Source organism: Rhipicephalus microplus, chromosome 2 (assembly GCF_043290135.1).
Source record: "Rhipicephalus microplus isolate Deutch F79 chromosome 2, USDA_Rmic, whole genome shotgun sequence".
In the NCBI taxonomy this organism is placed as follows: domain Eukaryota; kingdom Metazoa; phylum Arthropoda; class Arachnida; order Ixodida; family Ixodidae; genus Rhipicephalus; species Rhipicephalus microplus.
Window position 1 is genome coordinate 21,729,970 of NC_134701.1, and position 26,258 is coordinate 21,756,227.

The 26,258-nt window shown below is 46.1% G+C and overlaps 1 protein-coding gene across 1 annotated transcript in view; it reads right to left on the minus strand.

Moving 5' to 3' along the window:
• Positions 1-7,745: 7,745 nt before the first annotated feature.
• The window catches only part of LOC119169931 (high-affinity choline transporter 1), a 192,944-nt gene continuing 174,431 nt past the window's right edge, over positions 7,746-26,258 (minus strand). Inside the window, exons 8-9 of the mRNA XM_037420928.2 lie at positions 9,572-9,742; positions 7,746-8,101 (exon numbers count right to left, since the gene is read on the minus strand). Of these exons, the coding sequence (XP_037276825.2) occupies positions 7,847-8,101; positions 9,572-9,742 (426 nt within the window). The 3' untranslated portion in view covers positions 7,746-7,846. The remainder of the gene's footprint in view (positions 8,102-9,571; positions 9,743-26,258) is intronic.

Consider the following 26,258-nt stretch of genomic DNA (forward strand, 5'->3'; position numbering starts at 1 on the left):
ACCCAGTCTGTCTTGAGGAATGCCGGGGCCACGGGGAACAAGAGGGAAGCTGCCATGTAACCAAATGGGAAGACAGCCGCCAATTGGAAACTTCAAAAAATATTTTCTTCCATAAAACAAAAATTGTAATGATAAAACTTGGGACATCAAAGGACTTCTTACTTGCTTTCTAGTTTGATATAAATGTTATCGCAAATAAACAACCACGTCGTGCAAATTTGCCTCAATGTGGGCAAAGTTGATAATATTGAGAAGTTTGTGATTTTTTCTCGTAGTTTTGTGGCATCAGGGGTGCGATGGGAACTTTTTGCAAATAATACCTTCTATGGAGTAATCAATATTATCTCAGATATTCATTAAAAGAGCAGTAATGCAATAGAAAAACTGCAAACATAACCCCTTTTGGCAAAGTTCTTGTGGGTTTATGTGGCCAAAAATTGTAGTAATAATGATTAGCTTGAAACACCTTGCACAGTCACTATTACTTATATAAGCTAAATTTGGTATTGAAAGAGGAAGTGACACTTTAAAAAAGTAATTTTTTTCATGAACAACAGCCATGCGACATTTTAATAAATTCGGAAAACACTCACATGTCCACAACTTTTTTTTCACGAAATATTCTAGTGATTCACTGCTTTCAATGCAGTAAATCAGCATGATATTTCTTCGAATCAATTTGAGTTGGTCAGCAAAATAGCTGGTATGTTTGACATGACCCCATTACGAACCGCACTGGCAGCGAGTAATGCTCCCGGCTTGAAACTGAAGCATCCGTGCTTTTGTGTAAAGAAAAAGTAGGATGAAAGGAGAGGTGCAAAAAGGGAAGAGAAGGGTCTGAACACCTGCACCCTGCGTGCGCCACGGAGAATGTGATGGCAAGGTTCACGTGCTGCCGCCGCGCGATGACAATCTACCGAAAATACAACCAATTTACTCAAAAATATGTGAACATGGTTTAGCGAAACATTCGCGCCTTTCTAACAGAATTTCCGTGTTTTTGTCAATTTTTCATAATTTTTATTCATTATCTCTTTAAATGGAAGATAGTAAAATATCTAAAGACTACTACCACAAGGAGTCCCTCATAATAGTAGAGATGTGTTGGGACGCAAACATTTCTCGTTTTCTTCTCTTCGAGAATTACACGCAACGCACATTGCCCCCCTCCCTTTTTTTTTTTTGGTATGAACACACAGCAGCCACCCTTGTTTGATATAACTGATAATTCAGCACAGCGGCATTGTTGTAAGCCGGTTGTTTTGCCAAAGAGAACATATAAATATTGGTGGTTCCATCTCATTATCATCGCTGATATGTCATTGAAACCAGAATCGATGTAATGGTGGGTTCTACACATTGTTCTGAGCTTGCGAGAATTTTTAATTATTGTGAACCCTTTGATGTGGAAACTCATATGTCTTGTCATCAAGCATTTCAGGGTTGTCAGATTGCGCATACCACAACAAATAAAAAACCAAGTGCATTCAAATTAACAGAGCTGGTGCACATTCTTTTTTATTCTTGATAAGAAAGTTTTTTTTCTGTTTTATTGACTTCACAACAAAAAAGGGGTCGGAACTGCAGGCAAAAAAAAAGCGTATACGTGCCTTGAACAACTGAATGCGTGAGTTCATCTCGTCAGTCAAACAGCGTGCACGTATAATTTCATGGTGTACTTATAATGTTTTTGCATGCAAAACTTAAGTACGACAGCCTCACCATTCCTACGAACTGTTCAATTCTCAAGTACACAGGTTATTGTACTGCATTGGAGTGTGTAGCGAATACAAAGGGCTTATACCGCAACCGCAAAGCATCGTTTCAATATTGTTCCAACAAGAAACTCTTCAGGCCCCTTCGCGCCTTTGCGACACCAGAAGACCACCGCGCGTGCCGATCCAGGTGGCCGTGCGTCGGCGGGCTGGCTCACGATTACATCTCTTCGACGTGGTCACGTGATGTATGTACGCGGCGCATGCAAGGTCGCTCATGCGCGGCGCTCGCCAGCCTACATAGACGCTTGTCACGGCGGAACGTCGTGGTCGAGGGCTCGTTAGAAACGACCATGTTCAACGGCTATTTGTGACACCAAGACGTGTATTCGTTGTGCTACTCTGATTCAACGACCTGTGGTTGTGTGAATTCAGACAATATGCCACCAGACGTTTGCGCAAGGTGTCGTTAACTTTACTGCTTCGAGTCACCACTGTATCGGAGCTTTCCCGCTAAGCTGACCACCGAACAAGTTTTGTGGATTTCGCTGTCAGGTAAGTCCTATCTTACGGCTCTCGTGAATTTTCCCCGCCTTCGGCCTGTTCGACTGCCAACAAAATGCTCATGCCTTGAATGTTTACGCGGCTTCAAAGTCACACAGAGGCTTAAGGCTGGTGCACACCGGCGACTAGCAGCGGTCGCGCGACCATTTGCGACTGGTCGCGAACAGTCGCGAACGGTCGCAAACAGTCGCAAAGCGACTGCTTTGGATAGTTGCTTCCTGACGGATTTTTCAGTCATGTGACTGCAGTCGCATAGCTGCTGTAACCAATCAGCCGTGCCTAATTTTTGTGTTCTGTTTTTTTTTCATTCCGCTGGCCTTCTACCGCTAGATTGCACTTACCGTTCGCAAAACTTTTCAGTAGGTGATCAGGTTTGGGTCAAACGCAAAGGTCCTCCGCAATACGAGAAACAGGCATCACGTTTCAAGGGGCTTTACCGCCTCACCGAACAGTTCACCGCGTCCACTTTCAAAGCCGTGCGTATCTCTGGAACGACCAACCGCGTCCTTCACCAGGCAAGAACTATGCATGCGTCACAAATGAAGTTGTATGTCCCATCCTCACCTCCGGTCACCCAGCCATCATCCAGTGGTGCCGATCAGCTGCCCTTCACTCGAAGTCAGAGGAAACTAGCACAAGCAACTTCGACTAGCGGCGACCGCAGCGTGTGCACATTTCCCTCGCAGAGAAGTAGAGAAGTAGATATACCACCTTGAAGGAATCGCAGGTTAGATTTCCTCATATGTTAATTGAAAACTTCGATTTTGTGCTAGTTACATTGCTTGTCTCTCGCGTCACTTTGCATACAAGAAATCGAGGTTTTAGGCAAGGTCGGCATGAACTGTTGGAACTTTATTTTTTTGGAGTTTACAAGTGTGTCCTTGAGGTTGCGAGAACCTCAGTATAGCCTTTTCTCAAAAAAAAAAAACGCAGATCCCACGTACAGTGGGAATCGATGATATGCGAAGCACGAATGAGGAAGGTTGATATATGCCACTCTGAAATCAGCAAAATGTTACGAGATGGAGGTAAATGATGCCGTACATGGCTAACGTGCCATGATTATCATGTTTGGATGTGTCGTTTACCTTCGTCATCTTTTTTCATTTACCTTCGTGATCGTGATACAAAATTTAGTATATGTGGAGCTAGCCAAATGGCCGCGAGCACGCTATGAGCGTGGTATGTTGTCATTTTCTTCAACGACACGCTTGTCAGCATTATCATCTTTGCACCAGTCATATACTTTCGACATTCAATTGCGTCCCGCAACACCAAACTTGGTATATGTGGAGTTAAGAAAACAGCCGTGAGCGTATCATGAAGGGCCCAATACACTCCAGTGTAGTGTCGACGTGCGCGCAAGCTGGGCACATCGACGCTACGTTAGCAAAACGCGAGTACTCTATAGTCTGACGCCAGGTGCGACCAGCACGACCAGCGTCCGTCGGCGCGGCCCGACGCCAACCGGATCCAATTGCGACGTGCTGGATTTCGCGCTGACTCGTTACCCAGACAGCACTGCGTCTCCCTCTTTTCGTGAGAGCTGAACGCTGGACGTGCTCAAACACGCATGCGTCAAAGCAACGCAGTGCGGCGCGTGCCTGCGAGTATATCGCAAGACCGGCACCTGGCGTGGGAACGCCGGCGTGACGCGATGGAATGACCTCCAGCGAGCACGCGCATCGCGTCATGTCGAAATGTATTGGCGCCTTGACTGTAATTGTAGTCATGTTCTCGCATGACACGCATCTCATGATTATCATGTTTGCACCAGTCACATGTATACCTTCGTCATTCATTGACGTCACATAATAAAAAATGGCACATGTGAAGCTAGCGAAACGGCTGCGAGCGAATCATGAGTGTGGCATGTAGTCATGTTGTTACATGACACGCATGTCATAATTATCATGTTTTGATGTGTCATTTACCTATGTCGTCCGTTCGCATCATGTAATACCGAGTTTAGTACATGTGAAGCAAGCGAAACGGCTGCGAGCGCATCATGAGCGTAGCGTGTAGTGATGTCGTTACATGACACGCATCTCATGTGTATCATGTTTGCACCAATATCATACTTTCTTCATCCATTCACGTCCCGTAATACCAAATTTGGTATAAGCGAAGGTAGCGAAATGGCCGCTAGCGCATCATGAGCGTGGCGTCTAGTCATGTTGTTATATGGAACGCATCTCATGATTATCATGTTCGCACCAGTTACATATCTTCGCCATCCATTCGCGTACCATAATACCGAATTTCATATATGTGACGCTAGCGGAACGACTGGGAGCGCGTCATGTAGTCATGTTGTTACACGACACGCATGTCATGATTTTCACGTTAGATTCTGTCACTTGTGTTCGGCATGCAATCATGTGCTATCATTCCAGTTTTGCAACATGCCATGTGAACCACCGCAAGAGCTGCAAAATTATGAAATAAAAAACATGACATTCATGACAATAATATCATGATTTTCATGTTATGACTAGTCAGATATGTTTTATCTCAGATAGATAGATAGATAGATAGATAGATAGATAGATAGATAGATAGATAGATAGATAGATAGATAGATAGATAGATAGATAGATAGATAGATAGATAGATAGATAGATAGATAGATAGATAGATAGATAGATAGATAGATAGATAGATAGATAGATAGATAGATAGATAGATCTCAAAGTCGCTGAACTTCGCTAAGAAACGGTTCGCATTTAAAAGGAGGTACAGCTTGCTAGGTATAGAAAAATTGTTCGATTGGGGGTTCTTTATGTCATTCGTTTTATTCTTGCGCTACAAGTATAGGTTTATCCAATTCTTCATTTCGCATTCGCTTTATGCGTAGCGGCACCGAGTATATCACCGAGATTACTTGAATTACTGTGACTGGCTCAGTTTTACTGTATATTGATCGCAACAACACGAACATTTCATATGATTTTAGCAATGCCCATTCTGTACTTAATTCTTATCAGACAGCGCCCTGCTTGCAAGGCTGCGCTGAAAAACATGGTTTGTTAGATGCGCAGTAATTCCTGAACTTAGGAAGCAACTTTTTCTTGCGATATCAATGCGTGGTCCCTATCAATGGTTTCTACCATCGTTGTCGCCTTCACCGTCGCTGTCTTGCTCCATGTAAAATACAAATCAATAACATCGCCCATGCAATGTTCATTATATGCACGAGCGAAACCACGGAAGCGCTAGTGATCAGCGTGGCAGAAGCAGGGACAAAATGAGCTGGCCCATGGATCTACCTATCACAAAGGGTGCGTGTAATAACATTCTCCCTGGTTCGAGGCCAGCAGTCGATAGCCAGCATAAAGCAAACGTCCCAGCCGTTTTTCGCCTGCAGTATCTACGCCCGATGGAATATCAGGTGTAGATACTGTAGGACAAGTTGACGGTGTGTTCCTGAATTTGTGGAAAGCCTTCGACACGGTGTGATATTCACTCTTACTGTTTAAACTTGTCACCCTGAGCATTGATAAGAGTGTGTTAAAAACGATCGAATGGTAACTTTCTCCAAAAATACAAGCCGTACTATTGAATGGAAAGTGCTCCGAATATGCAGGTGTTACCTAAGGGGTCCCACAGCGCTCCGCTCTGGGTCCGCTATTGTTTTTAATTTATGTCAATGATATCTCTGCAGGAATTTCATCTTCTATATGGTTGTTTGCGGATGACTGTGTTGTGTACAGAAAACTTCTCGATCCCGATGATGCAACAGAACTTCAGAAAGACTTATCACTGATTCATAGCTGGTGTATCAATTAGAAAATGAATTTGAATATAACAAAGGATGTACATATTTCATTTACTAAAAGATGAAGCCATTTCAGTCAGGGTATCATCTGAAAAATGTAGAGTTGAAACAAGATGGTACATATAAGTATCTAGGTGTGCTACTATCATCTGAGTGTTCATGGAGGTCCTAGGCTGGCACTCCTACAGCGAAAGTTGGTAAGGCCTTAAATTTTATTCAAAGGAACTTGCGATGTCCGCCTGTGAATTTAAAACGCATGACATACACTACTTGTATTAAACCTATCTTGGAATACGGTTGTGACGTGTAGGACCCCACCGAGGTAACCTCCATTGCTGCTCTCGAACAAATTCAAAATCACGCTGCTAGGTTCGTCTTGGGACGGTGAGGAAGGTGGGAGAGCTGTACTGCAATGAAGGCAGAGCTAAGATGGGAGTGTCTTGCTGACCGCCACCATAAACAGAGATTGAAGTTTCTTTATTTAATTTACAATAATAAAACTGAAATAATAGAGGCTTTTACCTACACAAACCTCGTTACATATCAAAACGTTTTGATCATAGTAGCAAGATCCGGGATGACAAGCTAAAACAAACATGTATACCAATTCAATTTTTCCTAGCACAATCAAACAGTGGAGTAAGCTAACTAAAAGGTATGTACATAGTGCGAATAATGATTTATTTTATTTATAGCTGTAATCCCATGCAGTAAGCTGAACGAAGGTGTATTTATATGTGCAAATAACTGTATTAAGTGTGTGAACAAAGGCTTATTTCAGTTATTGATGTATTTTGTGTGCGTACGATGATCTACGTCATTGATTGATGTAACAGCCCCGCTATAGTGCCCTTGGGTGCTGCGAGGTATTTCATGAATAAAGAATAAAGAAGGGGAGTGGAGAGAGCAGCAATTATAAAGGTGTTTCACTCGAGCAGCAGTTGTGAACTTTGCGCATAAGGGCCTGCTCGCGAATGCTGGTGCACGCAATATCTAAACAGCAATTATTATGGACGGTTCGAAAACGCGCTTCGGGTTTATAATATACTCACAATATGAAAACAGCTTCTGAAACCATGATTCTTCTTTTTTTTTAGTTGCCCGAGGTTGTATCCAAAGGAGTAAGCTGCTAGCCTCATTTAGTAGAACATTGAAAGGTATACACTGCGCACAACGCCCCTCTCTGGTCAAACCACGTGCCTTTTATCAAATCTGTGGCGGATGTAAATTCTAGGTCGAGCCGGTATAGCTTCACGTGCTCCCATCATCCCACATGCGTAGTTTTGTCAGGCCCAAGTCAGGTAATCGATGAAGCGACCGAGAGAGTGGAGGCCTATCGCAAACAGCGCTTATCATCCCGCCAGCTTTCTGACCCCAAGCGTTTTTCGTGAACAGAGGCAGGTGTTTGTTGGTCCGTGTGAACCCTAAGTAATGCTATTTATTTCAATTTAGTAAACAACATAACGTTTATTTAATTGCGCACGGTTTGTGTTACTAAGCCTACTTCATACATGTCTGCAATACACTTATTGCCAATATATGACAGGCTTTTTGTTGAAACTGCCACATTTTTTTTACAGTCACTTCGCTCAAACCAATGTCCTTTAAGCAAGAGTGGCCTGAATGCATCAATGCAGCAGGAAAGTAATTCAAAAGTTAACGCTACGTTTTTCTTCATGTGTATTTCGCAGAATGCAAGTATGTCGGCAGATAAATGCGCACCAGAAGTGACTATGTGCACGAGCTCAACGTGTTAAGATGGCAGTACTGGGCGAGTTGAAGGACAGACTCACCTGAAGATGTCCATCGATGCCGGCAAAACGCTGCTGAACAGACAACTGGCCACGGAGGAAACGACAAGTAGCGTAATGAAGCACATGCACATTGCGAAAGTGCGAAAGGGAAAGCGCTGCAGCTGATTTTCGTCGTCGTAGTAAGGGTAGTAGATGAAGGCTGGAATCCCCAGCAGAGCCTCGCCACCCGCCGCGCGAAAAAAGCCGCCCACCAGGTACGCGGCCAGGGAACCGTACGTGTTCACGTAGTCCTGTCATAAGTGAAGTGTATAGATGGAGTTACTGCATGATATCTGATTTTAATAATGAAGGTTCACTCCATTTTAATAACTATACGAAAACCAGTGAGACACCATGAATAGCCCGCTAAACGAATAACTGCTGTAAAAGCTGATTAGCCGGTCTTTTGTGTAGTGGAGGGTTCGTGCCGTCATGCTTACGAAGGAAATCATACCGGTTGGTCCAGTTCCAAAAATAAACATTTATTAACACTAACAGATCTTCTCTAAAGGTCACGCGAATAATTCCTGGCCGCGGCGGCCGCATTTTCGATGCGGGCGAAAACGCTCGAGGCTAGTGTACTTCTTCTTCTTCCTTCTTTCTTTATTTATTTCTTTCTGTGCCAGTACAGAAAAAGGAGCGAAGGAAAAAGACTAAAAGCCTGACTAAGGGCCTTTTCTCCAAACGCAGAGAGACAGGCAGGCAGGCCGTCATAAGAGTTTTGCAGGATGCATATGAAAAATACAAAAATATACAAAAAACTAAAGGTACATGTGCAAATACTGCAACACATACAGCAGTATAAAGGTGTTATTTTAAGTAAGCAAATATATACATAACAACCATAATATTTTACATACTAATTAGACATTAGTTGCGATTTCTCATCGCTATTGCAAATGATATACAAAAATAACAATATGCACAGGGAAGCCTAGAAAAAAGAACACACACAAAAAAGCATCAGATACTACTTAGCCAAAGATAAAACACAAAACGATAGTGAAGAAAGTTTAATGTTATTTTCAATCAGTACCATCCTGATCGTATGCTTAGCAACTGTACAATTTATGTCTAGGAGGCTGTCGATTTTGCTTAAAAACAAGGGTATCTGAAAAGATGAGTGTTGTCGTCCGTAGATCGTTCGAGTCTTCCGAGTCCTTCTAGAGTATGAAAATCATACAGAGAACCACGAGAATCCAGCGAATTATGGAGTTATTGCGTTTTATGTAGTGAAATAACCTAAAATAGTAAATCTGGCTTGCTTTGAGCACGCGATATTTCGAATATAGCAGTTCTGTCCGCAAGTCACGTATAGGGCCACGAAAATCTTCAAAGATTTTCAGAACCCTCTTTTGTAGAATAACCAATTTAGAATAATTCGTTAGTGTTGTAAGAAAGTCGTGAGTAGAAGATAGTATATTAAAATATGTTTTTTAGTCACAGTGGTATGAAAGAATTTAACCTGTATGCGCAGCCTATACTTTTACTTAGTTCTGACTTTAACTTTTCCATATGCTCATTCGAAGAAAGGTCTTCTTGTCCTAGGTACTTGAATTTAGGTACCCGTCTAAGAACCCTAGGCGGTCAAAATTACTGGAGTCATTTACTATGGAGTCCCTCGTTGTTGTAAGACAGTTCCGGACGTTAAGCCACTGGTACGAGCATAATTACTTGTCCATTGATAATTTGTTCAAAATAGAAAATTGGTGAGTTCATACCGTCAAGTAGACGACGGACAGCAACTGCGGGAAGAGGATGACGTAGACGAGATCCGAGGACAGGTACCAGAGGGCGTAGACCGACTCCGCCGTCAATGCCATGTAGGTAGCGAGGGCGCCCACCACTAAGATGGACAAGCGCATTATCCAGATAACCTCGCCTTCCGAAGCCTGCAACAGACCGTCGAGCACCACGTGTATGCCACCACCCGTGGCGCTATTGGTGAAGTTACTCACGCACAGCACAAAAATAAAGAAGTCCACTAATCTTCACCAACTGAATCATGACGAGTGAGCGAAGTTGTTGGTATCGTACGGGTGATTAATTATACTTTGACCCATATATTGTAAATCGAGTGACATAAAGTGGCATAAAGAGTAGATGACAAAGCTAGTCCCAAAGGTATATATTATCTGTGTTGAAGTCACCGGATGGCATAGAGGGTATGAGCTCGCAGGTGTTTTATGTGTCCTTGTCACATATATTACTCATATCAGTCTATTGTTAAACTTTTTTGACATACACATATAAGTTTTGACGATGTCGACAATTTTCCCTACACCAAAGAGCGGGCAGTGAGAATCGCCGACAAAGCTACGTCATAAGGTGTCTACAAGTCACCGACTTGTATAGAGAGTTTGTGCTTCTAGGTGTTTCATGTTGTTTCATCCCAATTATAATGGCTATCGATTTATTATAAACTGCTTTCTTATTAACATACACACATATGTTTCGCCTATAGCTACAGTTTTCTGTATACCATTACAGCGGACAGTGAGAGCTGATGACAAAGCTAGGTCTCAATATCCATAATATGTACATTGAACCCACCGACTATATTATAATGAGTTTGTGCTTAAAGCATCGCTACTTTTTGTGCAACATACACACGGACAAGAAGAAAGAGGTGCCGTGGGCACCAACTCACAACTGATTAATGTGTTGAATTTAACATCCCAAAACCACCATATGAATATATGAGACGCAGTAGTGGAGGACTCTAGAAATTCGGACCACCTGGGGTTCATTAACGTGCACCAAAATATGAGCACGCAGGCCTACAGCATTTTCGCCTCCATCAAAAAGGCAGCCGCTGCAGCCGGAATTCGACCCCGCGACGTGGGGGTCAGCAGCCAAGTACCTTAGCCACAAAACCACCACGGTGGGGCCCCAACTCACAATGGATATATTGAAAACAACGAAATTCACCTTTATCTTTGACACTAACAAATGCTCCCAATGGTGGTACTGAATGCACCCACAAGAAATATCAACAAATTGAGCCAATATCAAAATATGAGGCTGACATCATGCACCTTTACGAGGACACCTACACGTGCCTTTCAAAAAGTCAAATTCTTTATCAGAAATTGTGACTGACGCTTGCCTGACACACTTCTACTGCATATTTCTAACACGGAATGCTTCAATCAAATTTGGATTATTTTCTGCCTGTATGGTGAAAAATCTTTGTGTCTGTAAAAAATGGTGTACACCCACATGCACTACAGTGATCCACCAGATGTGCTCTTGCAGAACTGCGTACTGCGGAGTCGTTCTTCCAACACCTGGTGTTTATACACCTTCTAGATTCTCCAACATAAGAACGGCCGCAACTGAGGGGGACCAGGTATACCACTCCTGTTTTGCAAGTCCGGTAACAGTGGCTGCGCGTTAACTGGGGGCTCTTTTTTTCTCTGGGTGGTACCAGACAACGCCATCTTTCGAACTCATGGGCACAACTTTGAAAGCTTGCTGGGTGCTGTAAACACAGAGGTTACACCATATCTCACTGATACATTATTAAAACCGTAGGACAACCTGTGAACATAAGGAAGAACCACAAGATTCTTTGGGGCACTTTTCAACCTTTTGGGAAATCAATTGCTGCCTTTCACCACGAGAAGGAATTTTCTTAAAATAGTGTTCAGAACATAAGTGGGGCACGCAGCTGCCATAAACCTGTTAATCTGGTCCTGAAAGCTCGAAAAGAACTCGTGCAGGAACAGACATTCCTGATGAGCACAACCAGTTACTTCAACATGGTCCGAAGTTCCCTTTTGAAGGGTTGCCGTCTCCTGTGGAGAAGCTCGTGTTCTGCCGGCAGTAATCAAGAAACAGCCGATGTGCTCATCAGAATACGTTGATGTAGTGTCTCGCACAAATAATCATTGCCAAATGTCTGTGAGCGTTCGACCACTTTTGTTTTATCTTGCTAAAAGAAAATTGAGATTAATTCTCTCAAATAAGGAACGTCACTATCTTGAGTGGTCAGAAAGCTTGCTCACAAAAACACCATTGTAGCCATTAAGAAGAATATATAAAAAGCGATGAACCAGTTTGTCAAAGTGAAGAGAAATGCACCGGAAGCGCGCTTGGTACGATCGTGGGTGCTTCCTCTTCAGTCACTTGTGAAAACCTGGCCATGGAATTCATTGAGAGCAAATCTTTGCCTACTTTCGAGCACGCTCTGACAACTTTTCTTCGGTACAGATGACTGTTTCTGCGTAATTCATATCTCAAAATTACAACCGTTCTTGAACCACCTAAACTTTAATAAACGGTTGATTAAAGCCACCGTAGAAAATAGAAAGAAAAAAGACAATGAGAGAAAGGCAGAGAGGTTAACCATAAATATGAGCATTCGGTTTGCTACCCTGCACTAAGAGAAGGGAGATAAGAGAAGAAAGAAGGAAAAGAAAGCGAAGAGCGAAATCGACGTGCGAGAAACAGAGAAAGTGGTGAGCTGGGGTGCTATACCCTATAGAATAGGCAACTACCACGCAAAAACTTCAATAAAACCTTCACTGATTTTCTGTGCAAAAACAGATCATGACGCCTTTCAAGCACTGATTGTCCTGACAAAGCTCTGTCGTGAAGGTGAGCTAACGCAGAAGCTAACTGCCGTCTTTGCACGCTGTAACGAGGGCAGCGACAAAGAACGTGCTCTATCGTTTCATCGCTGCCTAAATGATCGCAAGTAGCACTGTCTTCCATGCCGATTCGGAAGGCAAAAACTTTGATGAAAGCGACACCAAGCCACAGTCAGCTAAGCAGCATTGTCTCAAGTCGAGAGAGTCCGGACGGAGGCCGAAGTCGACGAGATGTGTACAGCCTATGCAGTCGCGTGTGCCATAAGCACTCAGCGTTCCACGGGGATTTTACTTCTTCATTAGCGATTTTTCGAAATTTCATTGCAGCATCAGTCCTTGAAATAGGGATAGATTCTTTACCATCTTCGTGTGCTCATGGAGCAGCTGCATCGGCATGTTCGTTGCCCAATATGCCGCAGTGACTTGAAAGCCTGGTGTAAGGCGAATACCAAACACTGTAGTGCAGCCTTGGCGTTCGTGAACACGCTCCATTTTTGGCTCATTGTTTAGTGACGTTAACTGCGCTACGTAGCGCAAAAAATTCCGCAGCTGTCGATGACATCTGGTGTTATAACCGCATCTTTGTCATTGTCGCTGTCGCAGGAAAGATCACCGACCCTGCAGACCCAGCCACTTAAATTGAAGCGTGAGTATATCGATGGTTATGCTCACTGTACTTCTCATACAACAAGAGAAGAGAAAGCTGCTTCAGCACTGGAGACGAGAGCCGGGCTTTTCACCGTATGAGTGGAACCACTAGTTCAACATGCAGATGAGTCATATACCAAGGGGGAGTTGCAATTCTGGACAGAGTTGTATATCCCTTGGTATGCGTGTGCGATATGACAAGACTGTCTGTCAAAATGAGGCCTGAGGTTGGTCTTCTGGCAGTGAGGCTAGATGATGAGTAGGGGCGCGAGTAAGATGCCTCACGTGTGCTCTGAGCACTTCCATTACAATATGCATCTTGCGCGGGTAGTCATTTGCGATCGCGAAGACCCGGCGTGCAAACGTGGACACAAGAAAGAGGTTAGAACACCACAAATGTTTTTGTGATTTTTGTGGTATCTTGACTTTTTTTGTCCGTGTTTGCACGCCTGGTCGTTTGAGAATAACTCTGTGACAACTACCTCAGTTCATCTTATTCTAAACTTCATTTTTGGTATGCACAATCGTTTATATCACTGTTATATGTTGCACTATAAAAATGAATATTGTTTCACTATCTGGAAGAAAGAGAGAGAAGTTTCGTTCTTATCGTGGAGGAGTTATTTTGTGAAATAAGCAGATGAAAGGACTCTTTTTTCCGGAAATCTAAAAAAACAATGAAGGAAAACTCCACCGCGGTGGTGTAGTGGTTATGATGCTCGGTTGCAGACTCAAAGGTTACAGACTCAAATCGCGGACGTGGCAATTGCATTCAGTCGCCATCGAAATACTGCAGGCCCGTGTATTGTGCGACGTTAGCTCACGTTACAGAACACCATATGATGGAAAGTTCGGAAGCCCTCCGCTATGGTGTCTCCCATATTTATATGTGGGATGTTAAGCTGCACACGTTATTCTTAGAAATGATATCGAATATTTCATGTGAGTGGGGCTCGAATGTCGGTCGTGAATTGTAATATGGAAGTGTGGTTTAAAACACGTTCAAGAGCGTTGATTATGTTGGCCTGGTGAAACAACCAAATCAATCAGGCAAATTAAAGCTGAAGAGTGAAGCTTAGATATGCAAGTAATATGTACTTAGTTGGAGTGCCGTGGATTAAGCAAAGGGGGTGGGAAATCTTTGCTGACATTTTATTTATACTAGGGGTTCATAATAGCGTAAGGAAAGATGCACGCCAAGGTATTGTCACGGGGTCAGAATGTGAACGAAGGGTGCAGACTGTAGGCATGACATGAAACTGTTTATTAGGCTGAACTTGTGGCCTGTTAACTGAAGGTTAGACTACAGTAATGCAGACATGCACTGATAGCAGTGAAATTAGCATCGGCAGTCGATCAAGTGACAAGGGGTACAGTGCGTCGGCATTTATACAAGTGCGGTGGAATATTCTGGCGTTATCGCTAGCGGCCGCGTAGGTTCCAGAATATATTATATTCTGTAATGTTTTTGAAGTGGGCATTTGTGCAAGAAATTCACCCACTATACGTTTCTGATGCTTCTCGAACACTAGAGGCGTGGTTTGCCTTCAAATATACTAACAGTGTAACGGGGTGATAAAAAAAAGGAGTGTGAATTGCCCCCCACTAAAGAAGGCATCGTCCTGACGTTTTAACAAAACATGGAAGTACAATAATAAAGCAAAAATAAATAAGTGTAAACAATAAAGCACTGCCACATCAACAAAACACAGTCCTCAGGTTCACGCATGAAATATCTTTATGCAGACGACATGGAAGACTTCGGGTCATGCACGGCGCCGTTGGGAGTTCATATAATGCCTTCGGGGACAACATCGTAGTCGAGTGGGCCGAAAAGTTGAACAACCCTGAACGGTGCAAAGTACCGTCGCAGGCGTTTTTCGCTGAGTCCACGTCGGCGTATCGGACTCCACACCTGAATGTGGTCACCGGGCTGGTACTCCACGAAGCTTCGTCGAAGATTATAGCGGTGGCTGTTGGTTCTCTGTGGGTTCTTGATGCAGAGGCGGGCAAGTTGTCGGGCCTCTTCGGCGCGCTGCCTGTATACGGGGACGTCGAAGTTTTCTTCGTAAGTGACGGTGGGCTGCATTACGTCGAGCGTCGTTGGCAGGTTCCTTCTGTACGTAGACGAACTTCTGTGGCGTCATGGTGAGTGGTATGCTAAGGCGTGTGGTATGCGAATGTCGCGTACGGAGTGAGTGAGTATAAACGTTATTAAGGTAGGATGGCATCCTACGTCTTGTATTCGACGTCGACGTACAGCGCCAGCATGTCGACGATTGTCTTAGACGTTCGGTGAGGCCATTGGTTTGTGAGTGGTACGCGGTTGTCCGGCGGTGGCTTGTCTGGCTGTATCTCAGGATAGCCCGAGTCAGGTCAGCAGTTGTGATGCAAGGTTCCTTTTATGGTAATAAGAGCTCTCTAAGTTCGAGGCTCCGAGAGTCTTAATGAAAGACAAAGCCCTTTGGCTTTTAACAAAACCCAAACAAAAGGTTCAATTTAAAGGCAAAAAGCTAGAAATCCTCCAAAAAACAGAAACAATAAAAATTTGCATAGACGCGGTTAAACACTCAGGTCGATGACCAAAATATAAGTGAAATATCTGAACTAAGCTTTTAGCTCGAGCACGGGTGAGTAGCAGAGTCGTGAAGAATGTTCGGTCTCACCAAACGGAAATGCTTGACTCGATGAGTGAGCTAGTTGCGGCGAAGGAACGCTGGCTGGTGATAGCGAGCGAACGCTCCCTGTGGGCGACGCGTCGAGAAACCTCGGTGAACTAGGCCAGACAGTTGGGCGTACAGCTCAGGCTCGTATCCCGACGGCTGTTGCTCGCCTGTCGGCACCTAAGTCCGCAGGACCTGTGCTGGAGTTCAGGAACGTAGGCCACTGTCCTGTCGAGCGGAAACGCGACAACAGAAGGCTTTGGCCGGTTGAAGTCTTGCAGGCTCGGGTCCAAAACCCGATGGTCGATCTTCAGCGCCTGCTTAGTTGATGACATTCCGCTCGACACGTCCTCTCCTAACGCCCCGGCTTTTCTCTGGCCAGGCCTCTGGCCTGCCCATATCTAAGGACACTTCTTGATAGGTGCTTGGCCTCTCAGAGCTTCCGAAGCACACCTTGTTGTAAAGGGAACAACTACGTTCCAAGCTTGCGAAGCTGTCTTTGGCTTCATCGAGCTGCGTGAGACTCCTGCATTCATGGCTACCCATTTCTTGGCCTTCGTCTATTTGAGCTCTTCACTCTAAAGTAAGGATGTCGTGAGGCCCAATGCTAAACTTGGAAGGCGAAAACTGCTATCAAACCAAATAATAACGTATGGCTCACACATCTGTATCTCTGCATCCCTTTCGCCATCGCAAGCTGGAGTTGCCGCTCGAGTTCCAACCTCTCTAATTCGAACTGCCGCTTCCTTTCGCGAGTCTGACGCTCTAGCAGCTGTTTCTTTTCACGTCTCTCGCGCTTGAGCTGGTCTCTCTTAGCCTTTAACTTCGTTTCGAGCTTTTTCTTCTCCGCCTTTCGCTCTGCTGCCCGTTCTTCACGCTCTCGCTCTATAGTACAGCAAGAGCGTGGAAAACCGCTCCTCATACCCTGTTCTAAACTCTGCTTTCTTAAGACACATACGTTCGGTCAATTCTAATATCCCTCAGGTGCCGGTCATGGCTCTAGCCACGCCCAAAAATCGAAAAATAAACGGCTTCGTCTTGTCGATGCGAATGACAGTTTGCAATGAAAGGTTGTTTTTATTGTTAGCAACATCTCTATAAGTTTGAGCCTCCGAGTGTCTTGATGAAGGACAAAGCCGTTGATTTTTAACAAATAACAAAATAATTTTTAATAAACGAATACATTCATGAAAATCCCCCCTCTACAGTAGGTTTCACGTTTTGTGCTCACAGGTTTTGTAACACACAATACGGCTTTGTAACACACAAATCTACGGAATTAGCTCTACTTCAACAAAAAGAATAGGTATTACGCTCCTTTGAAGAAAAGAAAGTTGTTCTAGGCGTGTTCATAGATTTTTCTCAGGCATTCGATTGCATTAATCACAACATACTTTTATCGAAACTTGATAGGTATAGCTTCCGCGGTTGTGTTCACTCTTTACTCGCCTCTTACTTAGCCAGTCGCACACAGTATGTTTGTATTAATACCTACAAATCATCTGTTAAGCGTATAATAGCTGGAGTTCCACAGGGGAGTATATTAGGACCTTTGTTGTTTAATTTATATATTATTGATATTTTAAGCTTATGTCAACAAGCTAAGTGCATTTTGTATGGCGATGATATGACCATACTTTTTTCGTTGGACTCGTCTGACCAGATCGGAAGGGAAACTAACGTTGTCTTGCAGTCTATTCAATGCTGGTCAATTACTAATCGATTAAAAATAAACGCAAACAAGTCTAAATCTATACTGTTTCGACCCCGAAATAAACAAATCATTGTTCCGCAGTATGTTAAATTTGGTTCTGACTCAATAGAAATCGTGGAATGCCTGAAGGTATTAGGAGTGCACTTCAGTAGTCACCTTACTTGGGATGACCGCGTTAATTCTGTAATGATAAAATTGTCTCGCATTGCAGGAATTCTTAGCAAACACCGCCACTTAATTCCACTTAAAGTTAAGTTACTGCTTTATAAATTTTTGTTTGAATCTTATCTAAATTACGCTCACCTAGTTTGGGGAACTACTACGCTTGCTAATAAAAATAGACTCAATTTACTGCAAAAAAAAATCTTTGTGTTCCATTTGGAATTTGAGCTTCTCGGCCCACACTGGTCATTTATTTCAGAAATACTGCATTACCAAAATTTTCGATCTTTATAATGTAAGATTAGCTCTTAGCTTCAAGAAAGAACTAGCGAAAAAACGCAAAAATTTATCTGAGCTGGCCTGCCTTTGCCCGAATGCGCCTGTATACACTTGCAGAAACACTGAACGATGGCACATGCCCACCTTTCGTACATCATACGGTCTGCAAACATTATCTAATACTTTGCCGCGCTTACTGAACAAACTGGAAGCAAGAAACATAGATATGACGCGTACTTCCAAAAAGGAAGTGCGTAGATTGATAGCGTCATCCTGGTAAGGTTTCTCTTTTTTTTTTACGTCGCCCATTTTGTTATCGCCAAGTGTCTATCGATTCTGCCTTGCCGACCTTCGTTACAGACGTTCTTTTTACTCCTTCTTTTTGCTACTCAAATTTTTCGCGCCTTCAACAACAAACATTACTTTTTTTCCTGTGTGTACCGTTTAAATGCATTATGCATCCAATTTTTCAGGCCTTCAATTACTAGCCGTTCGTTTTCCTATGTGTGACATTTTAGTGCATATGCATCTCTGTGTGGGTTTTACCCTGATTGGTGTAACCATTTATTTTATGAAGCGCTTATTCCTGTTCTGTTGTGGGCAGTAGCTCATATGTATACTTTTTATTATCAGTCTTTCTTTTACCGGTGCATCTTTTTTTTTGTAAATTGACACTATTTGCACTTTTGCCTGTTTCAGTATTGCCTCGTCGTTTCTCTTTTTCTTGTTTGTAGCGTTCCCATGTTTTTCGAATACAATATCGTTTCTTTGTTTAGTTGTTAGCGTGCATATATTTTTTAATTGCATATTTTTGTTATCGCAATAGAATTGCGATACTTTGGTGTGTTGTGTCTATTACTGTAAATTTCTACAGCATGCATATCTGCCGTCTGCTGCTGATGTTTGAATTGGGCTGACGGGCCTGTCAAGCTGCTTGTATGCAGCTTTTGTCGTCAGCCTTTCAATGTATTCACGATAAATAAATAAAGAACACCTCACCTCAAAAAAATGTGTTTTGACGGGTTTTCAAGGCGCAAGCTCTTTTCCAAAGTGACGTCACCCCTTAATAGCCAAAGTGCCAGGCCGAGAGCGCTTTTACCCATTTTTCACACACTGGTGGGTAACCAGTGGCAGCGAGATTCGAACCCACGATCTCCCGCAAAATAGAGTCAAAAGCTAAGGGAGATCAGTTTGAGCGAAACACGCGTGTTAGGAGATAGCAGCTTGAGTGAGGGACACGCGAACACAAAGAGCTTGTGAAATAACATAACTTTAATGTTTCCGCACTGAAGGTTCTACAACGACTGGCCCTGAATCAAGGCACACACACAGTTTTCCTGCTTATTTAGGGCGAGAGTGTTCTTATCGCTGGCGCCCGTGTTTGGAGGCATCGCCGCGACGCGCAGGCGCAGAAGCGGCGCCGACCCCTTTCGCCACACCACCCACCCACGCAGATAGGAGCCGTCAGAGTTGAAGAGGTTTGGGAACCCGCACCTGGCGTCTAAGGCGGGTGGTGTAGGGTGCGAGCCTAGGCGTTGTGGGCTGTTGTCAGGGAATTACGGGAGGCGTGCAGGGATCGGTAAGCTCCTGGGAAAGGATGTATGACGACTTTAGGCGGTCGATGGAAAAGCGTACATCCTTTTCATTGATTTGCAGGGTGAATGTTTTGTCGTCGCGACAGATGACTTTGTAAGGTCCGGAGTAAGGCGCCTGGAAGAGTGCGCGTACGGTATCATCGCGGAGGAAGGCATGCGAGCATGTTGCCAGGTCCTTGAACACGAATGGGGTCGGCTTGGTGTGGCGAGCCGCTGGTGAGGGGCGCAGCGCGCCCATTGTGCGACGGAGTCGAGTGACGAAGTCTGCAGGGTCCAAGCTGGTTACATCAGAGGTCGGAGCGGAGAGGAGTTTCCAGGTAGGCGAAGCGGCTCCCCGTAGACGAGTTCCGTGGGCGTGGCTTGAATATCTGGCTTGAAAGTTGCGCGCAGACCAAGAGCGACGGTGGGGAGAGCTTCGAGCCAGGTTGAGTGAGGGTGACACATGATGGCTGCTTGAACTGCCGGTAAAACCGTTCAATCATCCCATTGGCACATGGGTGGTAGCTAGTTGTCCGTGAACGCTCAAACCCGGTGGAGAGCCCGAGGAGCCTGAAGAGTTCAGATTCGAATTGCCTTCCTTGATCGGTGGTCACTCGACGAGGAGTGCCGAAGCGTGAAACCCAGCCGGAGAAGAAGGCTGATGCGACGTCTTCTGCGGTGATCCTTTCGAGGGGCCACACCTCGGGCCAACGAGTGCAACGATCGATGGCGGTAGAGGCAATAGCGGTACGGGCTGGCAGGTGGGAGGGGACCAATGATGTCGATGTGGATGTGCTCGAACCGTTCCGTCCGAAGGGGTAATTCTCCTAGTGGCGACGTGATGTTCCGGGTGATTTTGGCCCTGGCATTGAATGCATGTGCGTGCCCAGGTGCGGCAGTCCCGTTGCATTGAGCGCCACGCGTACTGCTCAGTCACGAGGCGTGTAGAAGGTCGGATGCCGGGATGACTGAGGTTGTGTAACTGGTTGAGAGGCTTTGGCGGTGCAAAAAAGGGGCATATGGTCTCACTCGTCCTGTTGATATGTCACAGTAGAGAGCATCCGTTAACCCAGGGATGGTAACTTTTTTAAGTTGAAGGTAAGATCCATTCTAGAGGAGCTGCTGGAGTTCGGTGTCCGTTTTCTGAGCTTCGGCGAGGGCGTCGGTTGTAACGGGTGGTAGCTCGACAGCTGAGACGCGAGAGAGTGCGTCGGCGACCACGTTTTCTTTTCCGCTGATGTGGTGGATATCTGTGGTGAATTGAGCGATGAAGAACAGCTGATTCTGCTGGACCGGTGGAAGTTTTTCGCGGCGTTGGGAGAAGGCTTAAGTGATAGGTTTATGGTCGGTGTGTATGGCGCACTGCTGTGCCTCGAGGATGTGGCGAAAGTGTTGGACTGCTTCGTAGATGGCAAGAAGCTCTCTGTAGTAGGCTGGCCAGGTCGTCTCCGCAGGGGGCTTGGTTGCATAGCCGATGCTGTCGCAAGGTGGGGGTGGCTTCGGGGAAGAGAGTTTCTTTGAGAAGAACGCTAAGGGGCGCCAGTTGTTTCCCACACGCTGTTTGAGAGAGGCTCTGACGGCGGTGCTAGAGGCGTCTGTGAAAAGACCCATGGGCGCCTCTGGCTTGAGATGGGAGAGCAGCGTAGCGTTGAAGAGGGCAGTTTTGCAGTCTTCGCTTGCGTTAAGGCTGGGGTCCAAGTGACAGGATGGTTGCCGCGTTGGCCGGCCAACGCATTGTGGAGAGGGGCCTGATATGAGGCCGCTTTAGACACGAAGCACCTGTAGAAGTTGAACATGCCCAGGAAACAGCGGAGGTCCTTCGCTGTGGCAGGCAGCGCGTAATTTCGCAGGGCCAAGATGCAGTCATGCAAGGGTCTAGTTCCTTCTGAAGAGATTTCATGGCCAAGAAACGTGACTACGGGGGCGCCGAGCGTGCTCTTCTGAACGTTTAAGAGTAAGCCATGTTCGCCGAGGCGCCGGAACAGTTGACGAAGGTGTTGGCGATGTTCCATTTCGTTCCGGCAGAAGATCAAGATGTCGTCGAGATGTCGAGACGAAACAGAAGTCCAGGCCGTGGACGACTTCGTCTATGAAGTGTTGAAAGGTTTGCCCCGCGTTGCGGAGACCAAAACTCATGAAAGGAAATTCGAATAGACCGAAAGGCGTGATAGTTGCGGTCTTTGGGGCGTCATCTGGGTTCACAGGAATTTGTGTGCAGGCCTATACGAGTTCCACCACTGAGACGATAGTGCTGCCGTCTAAGCGGTGTGCAAAGTCCTGTATATGACGGACGGAGTACCTTTCGGGGACGGTGCGGGCGTTGAGGGCGCGATAATCTCCGCAGGGGTGCCAGCCATTTGTCTTCTTTGGCACCAGATGAAGCGGTGAGGCGTAAGGTCCCTATGAGTGGCGGGCAGTACCATCGTGGATCATGGCTTCAAATTCGCCCTGTGCGATTCGTAGGCGGTCCGGGTCTAGCCGACGGGCGCGGCACGAGACCGAGGGGCCGGGAGTAGTACGATTGTAGTGCACGGCTGAGTGGCGCACCTCTCGCAGACGCCCGCTAAGTCGAGTCAGGTCGGAGAATTCTGCGAGGATGTCGTGGTATGGCGACTGGTTCCCAATGGTGAGTGCCTTGACGTTAGGCTGTTGGGTGGTCGCACGTTGGCCTGGCGTGAAGAGGCTTGTTGTAGCGTCGATAAGTCGGTCATTTCGGCAGTCAGGTAGAAGATTGTAGTACGCCAAGAAGTCGGACCCGATGATCGGCTCTGCGACGTCGGCGATGACGAAATTTCATGGAAAATCTCGACACAGGTTTTTGAAGTTGATGTTAAGGTGGAACAAGCCGTAGGTCTTGATAGTCGAATGGTTCGCCGCGCTGAGCTCAAATACGTGCAAGGGCGCTTGTCACGCAGGAAGGTTCGGGGAAAGCCTCAGATGTCGGAGCCACTGTCGACGAGGAACCGCCGCTTTGTGACTTGGCCGGTGACGAATATGCGACGACCTCTAAGTTGGCAGCTCGCGACCGTCTCTACGGGCTGCCGTTGAAGTTTCCCTGACGTGCAGCTGAGCAAGGTGGTTGACATTTACGGGCTTTGTCCCCGAAGCAGCGATGGTAGTAGCAGGGGCCGTTATATTTTCCGTGCGATGAAGCGGCGTTGTTGTCTTGGCTTTGGGAGTGTTTTAGTGGACGCAGCTTCGGGTTTTGATCCAGGCGTCTTTGAATTGAGTCCAGCTGACGGGTGATTTCGTAGACACGGCACGCGAGCTCGCTGCTGGACTGTCGGGTATCAACGGCGTTGACGGTGAGAGGTGATGCTGGCACCAAAATCTTGACGACTTGATCAGTGATGTGAGAGAAATAGTCCAGCGGCAGATTCAGCTGCACCTGGAGGATGGCTTGCGCATGTGAGGGTAGACGCTGAAGCCAGATGATACGGAGGAGGGAGTCGTCGACCGGGGTGCTGCCCAAGAAGTCACGCATGTAACGCAGGAGCTGCGATGGCTTGCGGTCACCGAGTTCTTCGTGCTGGAGTAGGTGGCGCACCTTCTGGTCTTGTGAAGGTGAAAGCCGGCGGATCAGTTCCCTCTTCAGGTGAAGGTAACGGTCATCAGCTGGGGGATTCGCAAGTATATCGCGAACCTCAGCGACATTTCGAGAGTCTAGATGGGCGACGACGTAGTCATAGCGCGTCCGGTCCTGGGTGATGCGTGCCGTGGAAAATTGCACCTCGTCTTGAGCGAACCACACGTCAGGCGCCTCAGCGCAAAACGGCGGAAGTTTGACGGCGACGCGACAAACGTCCGCGTTGGTGGCGGCCGTAGCAGTGGAGGCACCTGAGGTGGCAGGGACTGCTGCAGTGAAGTTTCGGGGGGCGAGACCCAAGTGGGGTAGTGCACGGTCGTCGGACGAGAGTCCTTCATTTTCTTTGCGCTGCTGCTGTTCTCGCTGCTGCTGCTCATGGTTCTGGATCACTTGCTGCTGGGCCTGCAGTTGTGGCAGTTGTACTTGTTGTTGAAGGGCAGCAAGGGTTTCCTCGTCGGCCATGGCGGTGCGGTACGTTGGTTTTCCGGGTCATCAGATGGGGATAACATAATTTTAATGTTTCCGCACTGAAGGTTCTACAACGACTGCCCCTGAATCGGGGCACACACACAGTTTTCTTGCTTATTTCGAGCGAGAGTGTTCTTATCGCTGGCGCTCATGTTTGGAGGCATCGCCGCGACGCGCAGGCGCAGAAGCAGCGCCGACCCGTTTCGCCACAAGCTGCTTGAGCGTGAGAGTCGCGAAAAGAAGCAGCGGCTCAAATTTAATAATTTGGAACTCAAGCGGCGACTCGAGCTTGCGATGGCAAAAAGGATGCATGCAGCTGGAGATATAGAGGCGTGAGCCAGCGGTTGATATTTGATTCGATAGCAGTATTTCCTGGAGTGAATTGGATTCCTGTAAGGTTAGCCTTGAGCCTCGCGATAGCCTTACTTTAGAGCCATAGGCTCAGATAGAGGGTGATGGAGAGGTGGGAAGTCAAGAAAGGTGGAGTCATGCGGACCTTGTTGGAGCGATGAACAGCTTCTGAAGCTTAGAACATGGTAATTCCGCACACATTGACTGGTATCTTCGAATATCTGAGGCGGCGGTCATATGTAATGAAGAATTAAGATTGCCTCCGATGAACTCTGTTGAAGGATCTCTGAAAACTGTCTGGGCTTATGGCTGCGAAAGTAATAGGCAAGTCTGTGAAATAGTGGCTGCCAGTTATTTGGTACCGCCAGAGTTAGCAACAGGAGCTACGTACATGTTTAAAGACCATACGCATTATTCGCTCATAGAGAGAGAGGAGGATTTCAGTTTACAACATAGCGTAAGTGCTGTTTGTCCTAGAAAGCAGGATGGGTGTCGAGAAGGGCCAGTTCCACCAGACAGCTTATTGTCGGAGTGGTGTTGTTCGGCACGTACAGATGTGGCTAGCCACGAGGTCAAAAAATAAAAGTTTTAGTACACTCAACCTACCGTTGAAGCTTTAGAAGACGAACCAGCTGGTGGCGGCCAATCATCTGTGCAGAGCATTGCGAGCAGCGAGGAAGAGCATGCGTCTTATGTGGCGTCTTAGGGTGCTGAGTACACTCAACCAACCGTTGAAGCTATAAAAGACGAACCAGCTGGTGGCGGCCAATCACCAGTGCAGAGCATTCCGAGCAGCGAGGAAGGGCATGCATCTTATGTGGCATCATCGGGTGCTGAACACGCTCTCTGAGATGTGAGATGCGTTGGCACCCTATACGCGAGGCCAAATGTTGGCTTGAAGGAAAAGCTTTCTCGTACGCTTCCGATGTGCTGCAGGCAGATTCGACGCCACCAGCTCACTCTCGGTCTTTCTGTAATTCAGCCTTGTGAATAGGCTGCGTGTCCGAGCAGCTACATGCACATATACATACAGGCGTCGGGTCAGAGTTGCTTCCAAGCGTATCGGTTGCTTTGTTGCATGACAAAGAAACTTGCCGCTTGTTTTGTGTGGGAAGCGATCACTTGAGCGGGAACTCTGATAACCTGTTGCTGTTTCTGGGTCATGAATTTGGACATCAGTAATATATTTTTCTGGTTCGTTGGTCGGGGTGTGAGCTTGTATTTCAGCTGGACTCTGAGGTTATTTGCATATATTGTGCTTCGATGTAATGTGTTGTAAATACTTTTGAATAATTATTTATTAGTACTGTGAAAAATATTGTGGAGCTCAACCAGCAGGTAAAAGTTTCAGGAGCAGCGAACAAAGCAGTTCTGTTCTAAACAGCGTGTGTCTTGAAACCTCTCGGAGGCCGAGCATATTCCAGGAAGAGGTAAGTCAACCTCTAAACAGCTCCATTGAAGGAGCGTTAGAACGTCACCTGTGTGATGACGGCGAATGCCGTGAAGAAGGGTTTCAGATAGTGGCCGATGGTTCATGCTTAACATTGGATGCGGTAACCGAGGTGACAAGCGTGGCCGAATGCCATGCGAGAGACTCGCTCGCCAAGCGATAGTATAACTGCGCAGGTTTGTGCACATGCCCCTCATCTGAGAAAGCAAAAGAACAATTCGAAGAAGACGTGGGCACGGGAAGGCCATCATGGGACCACACGCTGAAGATGGGACCCGAGCTTCGAAGACTTCAACCAGCCAGGCCCTCCTGCCACCATGTTCCCGCTTGAGAGAACCATAGCAAATTAGTCCTGAACTCTTGCTCAGGTCCTGTGGAATTTGGTGCCGACAGGTGAGCTACAGCCGTCGGGCTACGGGTCCGAACTGTACGTCCAGCTGCATGGCCAGGTTGCCCCTAGTTTCAAGACACGTCACCTGGCCGCCAACGTTCGCTCGTCACCGTCATCACCAGCCAGTGTCCCTTCGCCGCAACCAACTTACCGCCGTGGGCTCCAGAAGTCAAGCGCTGCAGTTAGGTGAGACCAAACATTCTTAAGCACTCCGCCACTAACTCACGTTTGAACTGCATAGTTTACCTAGTATAACTGAATGGGTGCCTTCCTTGTGTTTAGGAAGTTTTCACCGCGTGGAGTTAACTTTTTATGGTGCTTCGGTTTTGTGGAAGTTATCATATCTTTACTTTTTGAGTTGAACTTCTTGTGTAGCTTTGTTGAAAACCAACGGCTTCGTTCTTTTTTATCACTTCGGAGGCTCAACCTAAGAGAGCTCTTACTATATCATTAAAACAAAACTTCCATTACAGCAGTAAACGCCGTACCTCGGCCGGTAATGAGAACCTTTGGGGTGCCATGTCGAA